Raw genomic sequence first — 12,759 nt, 5'->3', positions numbered from 1 at the left:
TCATTTGATGTCACTCAGAACCCCTCAGTAAAAAACATCTCCATTATGCAGTGTTACCATCTATATTTCTTTATGGAATAACCCAAACCATCTCCTAAAAGTGCAAAGAGTCTATTAAAATACCTAATGGAATTCAATAAAGGAAAATGTGTATCCATTTAACCTTTAGGAGGGGCCCAAAAGAGGAGAACCCTTCTCACCTAATGTTACACTGACTTCCACCAACTCGCCTTACATTTGTTAGAGTGCAGGCAACATTACAATTTAATGAAGAAGCGTGGCTCATGAGAACCCTCTGCACAATGCCCTTCATGTGCTTTTGGCTCTCATAAAGCACAGAATAACAATTAGGTCATTGGAAACAGGAGGGGATCTGTTTGCCTTTGTACAGGATAGCTAGATGAAAGCCAAAGCAGAAAACTCGGATGAGGAAAAACAATTTTGTGCGACTCAGGCAGTCACCAGCTTTGAACATTGTTTACTTTGCATGTACCAGGACATGGGGGCAGTGGTGGTGGTGGTTTTTTTTGGGGGGGGGGGAGATTTGTCTGCCTTTCATGTGGATTATCCCTTTAAATGACTTGATATTTCACATAACACACAAAACAGCACTCGTATATTTACTAAGGGTGGTTGACGAACCCCGATTCGCTAGCGGAGGGCGCAGAGTTTTGCCCACTCCGCTCAGTGCGGAGTTCCACAAAACTCAGTGAAGCGACGTGGAGTTTTTCCTCATGTGCGGCTCGCCAAAGTTAAATTAGCAAGCGACAAAACATACGCCAGACCACCTCCCGGTGAAATGTCTCAACAAGGGTGGTTGCATCTGGTCGCTAGTGCTTGCGTTGAGAAACCTGCTGCTCGCGTTGAGGAAGCTGCTACTCGAGTGGCAGAAAGAAGCAGCGCCCTCTAGTGCTGCGTGTGGTGCAGCTCGCTCTGTAACAAACTCCCGGTGCTAAAAATCAGCGCGAGCAGGGTGACTTACCACACTCCACTGCTCGTGGAACTCTGCGGAGCGTGCTGAGTTTTTATGGCACTTTGCTGAATTTCGTGTAGCAGAACTCTGCAAACTCCGCCCAGGCCTGGCATTTTTATGAATTGTGTCTCTTCTCACTAGTAAACATCAAGCTTCCATTTAGGAGTAGTTTTCACTTCTGGGGAATTTCACTTTGCCTGATAAAGTGACCACACCCATTTTAGGCGAATTTCGAGCTTCCACGTATCATGCAACTGAAAAATCCATAGTTTAATTACATATCGATAGACAGCTGCTTTATAAAAGAAGCACTGGTAATGCCAGTAGGTCTGGCTTTAATGTGTAAACACATGAGCTTCACTAGAAGATTTGTAGTGTGCAAATCCACATTGAGGTTTTTTTCAGAAGAGTTTACTTACTGTTTTTCGAACTGTAATTGTGTACTTATTTTTGTAACTCCACGTGGTGGTTGTCTTGTGAAGAGGCTTATGTTCATCACAGTAGGCTATAGTTGGTAATGGTGACAAGCCAATGAGAAAGGCCAAAAGCATGAGTGCTTTACTGGAGAAATTTGTCTCACGCCTTTGGAGAAATCTGTTTCTTATGAAACAATTACGTCAATAGCAGTGGGCCTTGCTTGCTTACATAATGCCAACCGACTTTTAAGGGTGAATTGTTATTGCACGATGCTCAAGGCCCCTCTGACAAACCCCAGGGGATAAAGATTTGCATTGTGATAATCCTTGTAAACCCTGTTATGGTATATTATTTTACCAACAGTATTTTGGTATATACTTGTAATTATATACATAGTATTAAGCTGAATGTGTATTTATGTAGTTTTTATAGTGAGTGTGATTTAATTTCCAAACTCGTAAGCTTCACACCTCTGCATCCAGCTCCTCTGGTCTATGAAAAAGATCCTGTACATTCTCGCATGTGTTCCAGATGTGGTTGTTTATTTTATAATAGTCTCTTGCTTAGACCATACAACCTGGTATTCCTTGCAGCAGCGGCTCCTCCGCAATGGCGGAGGAATATCACCCCACTCACTGTAGAAGAAAAATAAAACAATAATAAAATAATTTTATTGTCGTTTTTGTTTCTCTAACAGCCAATGCTGTCAAGTCAAGGGCTGTCCTGGCCGGGCATCCTGAGTGACAGCCACCAGTAGAGGAAGAGTTGTTAGGCACTGGGACTAAGATGGACGGCCAAACCATCATGCACACTTTGATTTCTGCAAACCAGCTGTATTGCTGTATTGCACAGCTGGGTGGAGAAACGGCAAAGGCTACCAGTCACTTACTGAGCATCTTACCAAGCCACTCAGACCAATCCTGGTGCTGCTCACATGCTGATAGTAGCGTATGGATTGGGTGGGAGTGGCCCATGGACTGCCTCCTACTTCTTCACCAAGATGTCTGGCAACGGGAGCGTGAGGGAAGTGTTTTTTTTGTATTATTATTTGCCCCCCCCCCTTACCCCTCCCCCAGGACTGCCCCACCAGTCTATTCCTTGGGCTCCTTGAGGATCTGATTAACAAGCTGCACATGATATTGTTTATGGTAATCTAGCTTGTAATATGCCTGTGCACATTTAATCATGGGCATGAATCCACTGCCCTACAACCGTCTCACTGGCTTAAGATCGAACATCTGACTAATTTCAAGGCTCTGTGCTTGGTTCATTGTGCCTTCTACTACAAGGAACCCACGTTACTCTGTCAGCTTCTGGTGATGTATGCAACCTCCAAACCCTTAGATTTGGCTCTCTCTTGCTACTGACTGTTCCTTGTTACCTAAACGATCGTGGTGGAAGAACTGCCGTTCTTGTCTTGGCCTCTATACTTTGGAACAGGCTCTCCATTGAATTGCAACAGACTAGTGGTATAATTGCCTGTGCATATCTGTGTTTAAATGTAATATTTATTTATCTGCTAATATCTGTTTTGCATAGTGAATTCTGTTCCAGAGTGTGGGACTTGGGAGAGCGAGGGACCCACACAAAGGTCGGTTAGGCAATGTGGACGACTCCGGCTGAGGTTCATCCCAATAAACATGCTTGAAGCTTCCTTCATGCGTGGCTTCTAACTATGTTACTAGACATCTAACTTCACTTGGTTTTGCAAGAAGCTAAACACCTCGCTCTTCTGTTAATCTCCAGATCTGTTCTCGTCCTTCCTTTTTACTGTTTTGTCTATTTCTTGTGTTTCCTTTCCTGTCGCAATCATGCCTTTGGCGTACACTGAGCTTTTAAAAGAAAAAAATAAATACATATTAAGCATGGCTAGTGTACTCCCCTTCTTGGTGTCCTGCTGGGGTTCCCATGAGCTCTGTGTAGCAGAGAGTTTCAGGGACATGTCGGAAGATTGGCTCAGCTAAAGAGTTGACAGGACTATGGCTTGCAGAATGGGAGTCAGATGTAGTATGAGCAGCGGTGAGAGCGGGTGATCTCAGAAGCTTTGCTGGAGGCTGTGGATAATACAAAAAAAGTGCATCCATTGTGCATAGTGTGCAAAAGTGTCTAGTCGTACGAGCTACCAAGCACTTTGTCATTCTGCTAATGCACGATGGCAAATGGAAGATGTAGTTGCTGTGTCCAGTTCTGAAACTCATCAGTTCTCTTTGGGTCCAAGGGTTTCATGAGAATATGAAATGCAAATCCTAATATTTCCTATCGTGTGTTTCTCATACATCATATTTAACACAGTTTACTACCATTTCCAACTGCTGATTCAGAGAGCCCTCGGATAGGTGGCCCCTCTGGAGGGTACTTCTGCAGGGAGAGAAGGAGGGCGTTGTCTCTAGATCTCCTGTCACAGCCAGTGCTTGTTTGTCCTTACCCTCCGTGTCGTAGACCGAAATGATCTGGAGTGTTTTACTCCTGTTAACCTTTTGTATCCTCCCTCTTCATCTTGTTTAAAAAAAAGTGTCATCTGTACTCTCAGTGGCACTCCTATTGTTGTCTAAAAAGGTTGTGCTATTTTCATGAATGTCTCCAGTCTTTGGGCTTTCCATCAGCCTTTCTGCTTAGCACAGGTTTAGCAACGCCTGTCCTGGTGATTGTATCGGCAGGTAGATTGCAGTTTATATGTTGTCCTCAGGTTACTACATGGCACTGTGCTGTCTTGGTTTCTTGCTGGATCCATCGCATCTGGGATCCTGAGAAATACTACTCCTTTGTGTGCTCACTGGTGTTGCGGGCATTGTGGTGCGTAGTATGGATAGTGGGTGCTGAGGATCCATCCTGGATCCTGTCAGCAAATCGGGAACACCAAACAGTCCCAGAGCTTGTCATGGGACTATTCCACCCTGGTTAATTTTCTGGGTCCACCCCATTGAAGAGACTAGACTCCTCGGCCACCACACCTCATGACCGGAGAACCCGCACGTCACAGACGTCAATACATGAATGCTGAATCTTTTGTAGGTGCACAAAGAGTAACTATTTTTAATGTAAGCCACCTGTGACTACCCATTTTCTTGCCTCGGTTGAATATTGCTCTCTAAAGACAATGGGAATTTTGGTTCATTAAAAAAGTTATTGGAACTTCTATTTCTACAGTCAGATGCTGTATGTAATCGCATGTCTTCTTTTCCAGGCTTATGATCAGAAGAATATCAGACGTCGAGTCTATGATGCTCTGAATGTGTTAATGGCCATGAACATTATTTCCAAAGAAAAGAAAGAAATCAAATGGATTGGCCTTCCAACAAACTCAGCTCAAGAATGTCAGAACCTCGAGGTGAGTGCAAGGCGGCAGTCCTGGGCCCCCTGTGTGCATGCATGTGCTTGGTATTGTGTAGCACTTTCTACCGCTTGCGAGGTGCCAAAACACGTTGAGCGGGTGGGTGGCACGTTGCACCACGTGGAAGGGCTTTGGTTGTTCAGTTGCAGTGTGGCCTATGTGGGAAGCGTTTTGGTGTTGTGTGAGATGGCCAAAGTTGTGTTTTAATCTTGTCTGAGGATGCTGTGGCGCGGGCAGATAAAAAGCGACAGTACACTTTCTGTCAGCCACCTTTTTTTAATGATTTAGTCACTCGGGAAAGCTATGTTGTTGGTATTACAAGACTAGGTCTTATGGCATCCAAAGGGAGAATTCTGTACATTTTGCACCTACCTTTAAAGAATGCATCATGCTTCGCCTGTGGGTGCGCACGTGGCATTCTCAAGCTCCTGAATGCATGTTTTGTGGTCCTGTGACTGTCTGCTTTACTTTCCTGAACTGAACAGCTGCCTTGCGGGTGTGATTTTCTTTAAGTACTGAGCAGCAGCCATTCACTTAAAGGAAAGCGCAACATTATTGAACAAAGTTTCATAATTTTATAAGCAGTAGTCATTGATTTAATGATATTAATGAAGTTCTCAAAAGGTATAAAAAGTGCTATATAAATTAAAACACAATGTGTTTTTGGTATCTCTTTTAACACAGTGTTAAATGATTACATGTTGCACGGTCACAAATTAGGATAAAAAACATAATTATACAACAGCGCCTACTCTCAATTGGAAAAAATACAGTTTTTTCCAGGCATTTCTAATACATACGTACGTCGCTCAAATAATGAAATCTCGGTACATGGGAGCCAGAGAAAGAGATTCAAACGTAAGACAAGGCCTGGACTCTTTTACATACTTTATCTGGTTTTCTTTGCTGGTTTAGCCTGCGGGCTCAATCTATGAAGAGAGTTGCCCGCAGTTTCTGCCTCATAGCCTATTACCTGTGGAGAGCTAGGAGAATTAAGTGCTTTATTTTCTGGTTGGTTTTGTCTGTGCTTTTCCTTTGTTTGGCAGTGCACATCGTGCCCTTGCAGATCCTGCTCTCTGTTTCCGGGAAAACTGTATTGTTGTTTGCCTGTGCTATGCTCGTATTTTCCAACGTTGTGTGAGGGGAACATACTGCCACTGTATATGCGTATGTGTGAGAGAAGCTGGCATATATGCTGCCTGCGTTGTTCCGCCGCTGCGATTGTACCTGTTATGAGGGACTAAAATGCCAACGTATCTTACCGTTATCTCAAGTAAAACCAACAGAAAATGAACACCCACAAAGACCAGATCGGCATAACAAAGCTAAGTATTTCTAAACCAAACCTTCCCATATACCCTCATATACAGTAGTGGCTGCAGGTAGGAGAAATCGTTAAGGCAGAATGGGGGGGGGGGGAATAAAAACAAACAAAACTTACCTTCAGCCTGACGTCCGCCGCCTCTTCAGCTCCAATGCTCGCACAGGCTGCCAGAGTCTCCTGTGCCTATCCAGATGCTACTTTTATGCTGGTATTACCCTACATGAGAGAAGAGTAGGGATTGGGCAGAGCGGGCTGGTTCTATGCTCCAGCAGGGACAAGGAGCCTGTTCTCCTGAGTCTGCCGATATCTCCTAGCAATAGCCTGGAGAAATCCAAGTGCGCATGTCAGTTTGGCCGGCTGGCCGTCCAAAGCGGCATGCGCACTGGCAGTGCCCTGAGCCCACCACTGCTCCTGCTGACCCCGCCCTCAAGACTCCGCGACAGGTCGGCTCTGGAGTAAAATATAATGATACCAAAGCAGTTTTATAACTGCTTTATTGTCATTTTATTTCATATACGTCTACAGGTTCTAGCAGTGGGACGACGCTCCTCCTCCATAATAGAGAAGCCGCCCCTGCTCTTACCCCCTCGACTATGTTTTTCACTCCTTACCCTCCTGCCTCCCAGCAGCACTGTGCTCAAATACTGTCATGCCTTGGCAACACTCGCAGGATCACTTCCTAGACTTATTCACCACTAGACTAGTCCCTCCCGTGACACATTCAGATGTATCATTTCCTTAAATGAAACTGAACTGCACTCTAATCCTGTTTTCATGACTACTTTAACATATACGTACACATCAAGAAACAAAATATGTCAATATCCTGCCAAAGACCTGCAACTACCAGTGAGTGTGGCTGAAACAATTGTCAGAACCTACAAAACCTGTCAACCTTCAGACAGTGTATACTGTCATTGTCATACTGACCATGCCGGTGGCCGATTACAGAAGTAAATTGATGACTTTTTGGCGAAAGACTGTGTCGAATTAGGAACAACCACAGACCCTAAAATCTCACAAGTATTACACATTCTGTTCACTATACTCCAGCCTCAAAGCATTTGTCACTGAATAATAAGTTTTGTATCAGTTAATCAAAATTGATACAATTAGTCGCTTTAAATGAGTAAACATGAGAATAAAATCAGTTAAGGACGTATAAACTCCAGTCAGAAAACCGAACAGGACTATAAAATACTACTCCATTGCAAAAATAAATAAATATAATGTTCGAGGCATATGAGCTGCAGATCACACACTATGCATAGATCGCCATCTGGTGTTGGGCCCGGATGTTTGCAGTTTATGATCTTGAAACAAGTCTTTGGAAGTCACAAGATAGGTGACTCCTCCTCTGGACAATAGTGCGCATGGGCATCAACAGATCGTTTTTTTCCGCCATCGTGCTCGGATGTGTTCGACACGTTCCAGTTCGGTGTCGTTACTGATCCACCTTTCGTTGCGCAATCCTTTACCCTATCTTTGGTATTGTCTTTGATCGCGTTTCCCATTCGACGCGACGCAGGCCTTTGGGCCTATCTGCGCGATCGGGCCTTTTTGGCTCATTGAAAGGACTCCTTTTAAAAAGTGTCCTCAATGTGGATCCAAGTTTCCACACACCGATCTTCATGAGGTGTGTAACCTCTGCCTTTCACATGAGCACGAGGCCAAAGACTGTCCAGCTTGTGCCTCTTTCCGCTCCAAGAAAACCATACGAGATTGTCAAGCTCGAAGAAGCATGGCTCGATCTTCAACATCGATACTGGGCGATTTCTTCCAAGAAGGCATCAATGTACCGGAGCAGGAGCAGATCGAAGAAGGCACCTTTAACGCCTCCGAAGCCGAAGAATCCAACGTCGAAGACATCACTCCAGGGCAGCTGGTCGTAAGTACTGACTTCGACCCCTCCCCCCAACCCACCCATGCAAAGGCTTCGGTAACACCTTCGCCTTCGGGCCTAGGTGCACACCGGGATAAAACTTCACGCCCGCCTTAGGCTCCGGCAAAGAAGTCAACATATAAGCCTTCAGGCCACTCGGGATCGAGCCAGCCTACCATTGGTGTCAAAACCCCATCCTCGACACCGACAACAAAAGACAAGCCAAAACAGAAACCATTGTCTTCGTCTGCACGAAGCCTGGTTCCAAATCGGCGCACTCAGCACCAAAATCCACAGACACTGAACCTTCAGATCCGAAAAAATCATCGGAACCATGGAAACAACCGGTTCTGAAAACCACTAGCAATGAACCTTCAGATCCGAAAAAATCATTGAAACCGAAAAAACAAACCTTTTTGGAACCCAAGAAAACTCCTGATTCCAAGTCTAAGGAGCATAAAACAACGCCTAAAATTGTGCCACACAAACACTCGGACCCGAAAAAAACTGCACTGAAACATCAAACTCCAGAGGAGGAGCTTTTTCGACCTGATCCAACCCAAAAAACTCTGGAAATAGACCCGGAAGCAGGTCATCTGAGAATTAGTCCTCCCAACAAAAGGAAAATGGACAACCCTACGCCACCTTCACTTCCTTTAAAGAAAAGAAACAATGCTACTTCTCATTTAAGGATCCACAATACATCTCTCCTATCCCATCTCCAGTACCCTCACAATCTCCTCCACCTCCAGATGATGAGGGCACCTTTGGGGACTAAGGGGTTGATGAACCTCTAGGGGAACTTAGTCATCCTTATATCCCAAATGATCCATGGGAACATTATGGCACACCAGATGTTCCTAATATACCACAAGAGGAGGTCTATCCATCTAGACCATCCCCTCCAGAGGACACTATAGGATTCACTCAGCTTATACACAGGGCTGCAGAATATCACGGGGTAAATTTACACACAGACCCTATAGAAGAAGACTTCCTCAAGGACACTTTTGAACCATCTCAAAGGTCCACTTCCTTTCTCCCAATATTAAAAGGGGTAATCGAACACGCTCCTGAAGTCTTTAAAGACCCTGTAAGGGCTAGAGTCATTAACCCCAAGGTAGAAAGGAAATACAAGGCTGCCCCAACTGACCCTGTTTACATTAAACACCAGCTCCCCTTAGATTCCTTGGTGGTCTCCAACGCCAGGAAACGGGCTAACTCCCAGACCTCAGGCGATGCCCTACCGCCTAATAAAGAGTCAAAACTCTTGGACGCATCTGGTAAAAGAACGGCGTCACAAGCAGACAACATATGGAGAATTGCCAACACACAGGCCTTACTAGCTATGTATGATAGGGCGCACTCACTATGATGAACTAGAGGTCCTACTACAACACCTTCCAGATCAGTATAAAACAAGGGCCAATTATCCCATCCAGGAAGGTAAACTATAACCAATACCTCCATTCGATGATCTCTAGATGAGGCAGACACAGCCTCCTGAGCTATTAATACTGGTGTTCTTTTACGCAGGCATGCCAGGCTACGGATTTCAGGGTTCAAACCTGAGGTTCAGACTACCGTACTGAACCAACCCTTTGACCAAGAGCATTTATTCGGGCCTACTGTAGATTCATCTTTAGAAAAGATGAAAACAAATACAGATACTGCCAAATCAATAGGAGCTTTGCAATCACAGGCTCCCCGAAGTTCCTTTCGTCGCTCCTCTTATAGGGGCACCTCTGGAGGCTTTAACACTGATAACTCCTCCATGTCCTATAAAAGTCCCACACAGACCTCCTCTACCAGAGGTTATTACAGAGGAGGCTACAGGGGCAATGACAGCAAAGGTAGAGGCAAAACTACCAATACTCGCACTGCCTCCACCTCCAAACAATGACTTCCCGCCCCTCCCCCCAGACCATAATACCCCGGTCGGGGGAAGATTAATACAGTTCCTACCTGTCTGGAACATCATTACCATGGACAGGTGGGTGAGACAAATCATCCAATCCGGTTATTGCCTGGAGCTCACTTCAACTCCCCCAAACATACCATCTAAATAGCGTCCAATGTCAACAGAGCATTTAACACTTCTAAAACAAGAGGTGCCTTCCCTCTTGCAAAAACATGCAATAAAACCAGTTCCCCTGCACCATCAAAACACAGGAGTTTAATCCCTGTATTTTCTGATTCCAAAGAAGGATGGAACCCCGAGACCCATCTTTGAACTCAGACCATTAAACCTATACATACAATCAGACCATTTTCATATGGTCACTCTTTTACAGGTCCTTCCTCTACTCAAACAAGGTGACTTCCTTGCCACTTTTGATCTCAAGGACGCCTACTTCCACATTCCCATTCACCCTGCCCACAGGAAATATCTTAGATTTGTAGTGGACAGTCAGCATTACCAATTCAAGGTTCTCCCACCCGGAGTCACCACAGCACCCAGAGTATTCACAAAATGTCTAGCAGTGGTAGCAGCCCACTTAAGAAGACAACAAATTCACGTCTTCCCATACTTGGATGACTGGCTCATGAAAGCCAAGTCGCATACCCAGTGTGTAAATCACACACACACACACCACCATCCAACTATTTCACCACTTAGGGTTTACAATAAACCTCCCAAATACTCACCTCCAACCATCCTGCATCCAACAATATCTAGGTGCCACAATAGACACCTCAAAAAACCTTGCATATCCCAATCCAGGCAGTATGTAGAGCTGCAGATTCACATACGCCCACCCACCTCCCCGGCGATCTTTATCTGTTCCAGTATTATCTTAATTAGATACAACATACATGGACATCTCTTTCTGTTTCTCACAAAACTCCATAATTTCCCTTTCTGGCGAAAAAACAATCTGAAGATTGAATCGATGCCCATGCGCACTATTTTCCAGAGGAGGAGTCACCTATCTCGTGACTTCCAAAGACTTGTTCCAAGACAATAACAAACTGCAAACATCCGGGCCCAACACCAAATGGCAATCTATACATTTTTTTTTTTTTTGAAAATCTGTTTATTAGCATAGTAATTGGAGCAGCTACATACACATTTAGGCATATCAATAATCAGAATTGTGCAGTCATATGTCTGCTCAGTATGTACAGGAGCACAGTACCATTGATTTTCAATTTCGTGAAGAACCATAACGACTGAACATTTCCTTAGCCTACCCACCCCCCCCCCCCACCCGCATTGAACCCTCCCGGCACTCCACAAACATGCGTATAATTGCGATATTTACATCCTGGTCACTAGATGCCCCGTATATTACAGTTCCTTGGTGTTCGCTTTTGTCCCACACACTTGGGCAGGCTGGGATAGAATCGTCAATGGTACGGGGTCCCCCGCACCTCAACACAGTGCACCTTATATCATGAATGGCCTGAGGGGTTGGGCCCAATCAGCCCGTGTGTATTGAGTTATCCGTATCTCCTCCGCCCTCCTCCTCCTCCCCAGCCTCAAAGGTCCCCAGCACAGTGAACCAGTCTAGGGAGATCAGTGTTTTCCTGAGACCTCTGCGTTCCTCTCGCTGCAGTGCCTCGCCTTCCGCCTTGCCCCACCTTATTACCTCTGCTTTCCATAAGTCCGGGTCAGGGGGTCTGGGGGATTTCCACCTCATGGTGATTGCTCGCTTCGCTAGTAATAGGGCCAAGTCTGTGAAACGTGTCGCCACGGTCCTAGTGCGTGTCGACGGTCCCAGGCCTAATAGTGTATGTTCTATGGTGAGTGGTTGGGACCGGGCGCCAGCACCCTCAAGCGTGTCAGCGATGGTGGCCCAGTAATGGCCCAACTTGGGGCATTGCCATAGCATATGTAGTAGTGATGCGTCGTCAGCGTCGCATCGGGGGCAGTTACTACTCGCGTCGGGGAACATCACGTGCAGGCGATGCGGAGTCAGGTAGGCCCTATGTAGCACCATCAGCTGGATAAACTTGTACTTGGGGTTTCTGGCTACCCTCTTGGGAAACTGGAGGATGCGTTCCCATTCTTTGTCTCGCAGTGGCCTACCAATGTCACCTTCCCATGCTGCCCTGAGTGGTTCTAGCGAGACCGCCCTTCCGGTTTTTATGCTAGCTGTGAGCGATTTGGTTAAATGGCCGCCCGTGCCCATAAGGTAGTGCATCGTTACCAGGGGATTAGTAGGTGCCTCCTGTCCTTCAGGCGCCCAGGTGTGCGTTATATAGTGACCAAGGCCTGCGTGCAGAAGGAATGAGCCTCTGGGAACGCTGTGCATAGTCCTGAAATCCGTAAAGGACAGTAGGCGCCCTTCCGCGAACAGGTCTCCCACATGCGTTACACCCGCGTCCAGCCACGGCGTTAGCCTGGTTGTCGTGAGCGTGCCCGAGCCCAGCGAGATGCCCAGAAGTGGGATCGTGGGAGCATACGAAGTCACGGGGGAAGTGTACCTCACTGCCTTCCGCCAATATGTCACCGCCAGCCGGAGGAGTGGCGGGGCATCTCTCGGTATGTCCGAGCGGGGTAGGAGCAACTTGTGCACGTCCCCTCTTTCGTGTTCCCTCTCTGTCATATTGATCTCGTGAAGGTTACGGCCCGCCACCCAGTAGGCTAGCCATTGCAGCTGGCACGCATAGTTGTATGCCCTAAAGTCCGGAAGGCCCATACCACCGGAGCCTGAGGGGAGCTGCAGTTTAGCTAGGCCAATACGTCTGCGCCCATGACCCCACACAAGTTCCGTAAGTAGTGAGTCGAGGTGTTTAAATGTCGCGACTGGGATCAGGAACGGCAGGTTGGTGAAGTGGTAAACAAGGCGAGGGTGCATTACCATTTTGGAAATGGCCACTCTGCC

At 46.2% G+C, this 12,759-nt stretch overlaps 1 protein-coding gene across 11 annotated transcripts in view; it reads left to right on the top strand.

Annotated features, from left to right (window-relative positions):
• Positions 1 to 12,759, top strand: part of TFDP2 (transcription factor Dp-2) — a 626,881-nt gene that overhangs the window by 413,140 nt on the left and 200,982 nt on the right. For all 11 annotated transcript variants that reach the window (XM_078666407.1, XM_078666406.1, XM_078666405.1 and 8 more), the window contains one exon: positions 4,575 to 4,718. In XM_078666407.1, the coding sequence (XP_078522533.1) occupies positions 4,575 to 4,718 (144 nt within the window). The remainder of the gene's footprint in view (positions 1 to 4,574; positions 4,719 to 12,759) is intronic.

The sequence above is a fragment of the Lissotriton helveticus genome, chromosome 11 (genome assembly GCF_964261635.1).
Source record: "Lissotriton helveticus chromosome 11, aLisHel1.1, whole genome shotgun sequence".
Lineage (NCBI taxonomy): Eukaryota > Metazoa > Chordata > Amphibia > Caudata > Salamandridae > Lissotriton > Lissotriton helveticus.
This window is presented reverse-complemented; position numbering and strand designations above follow the sequence as displayed.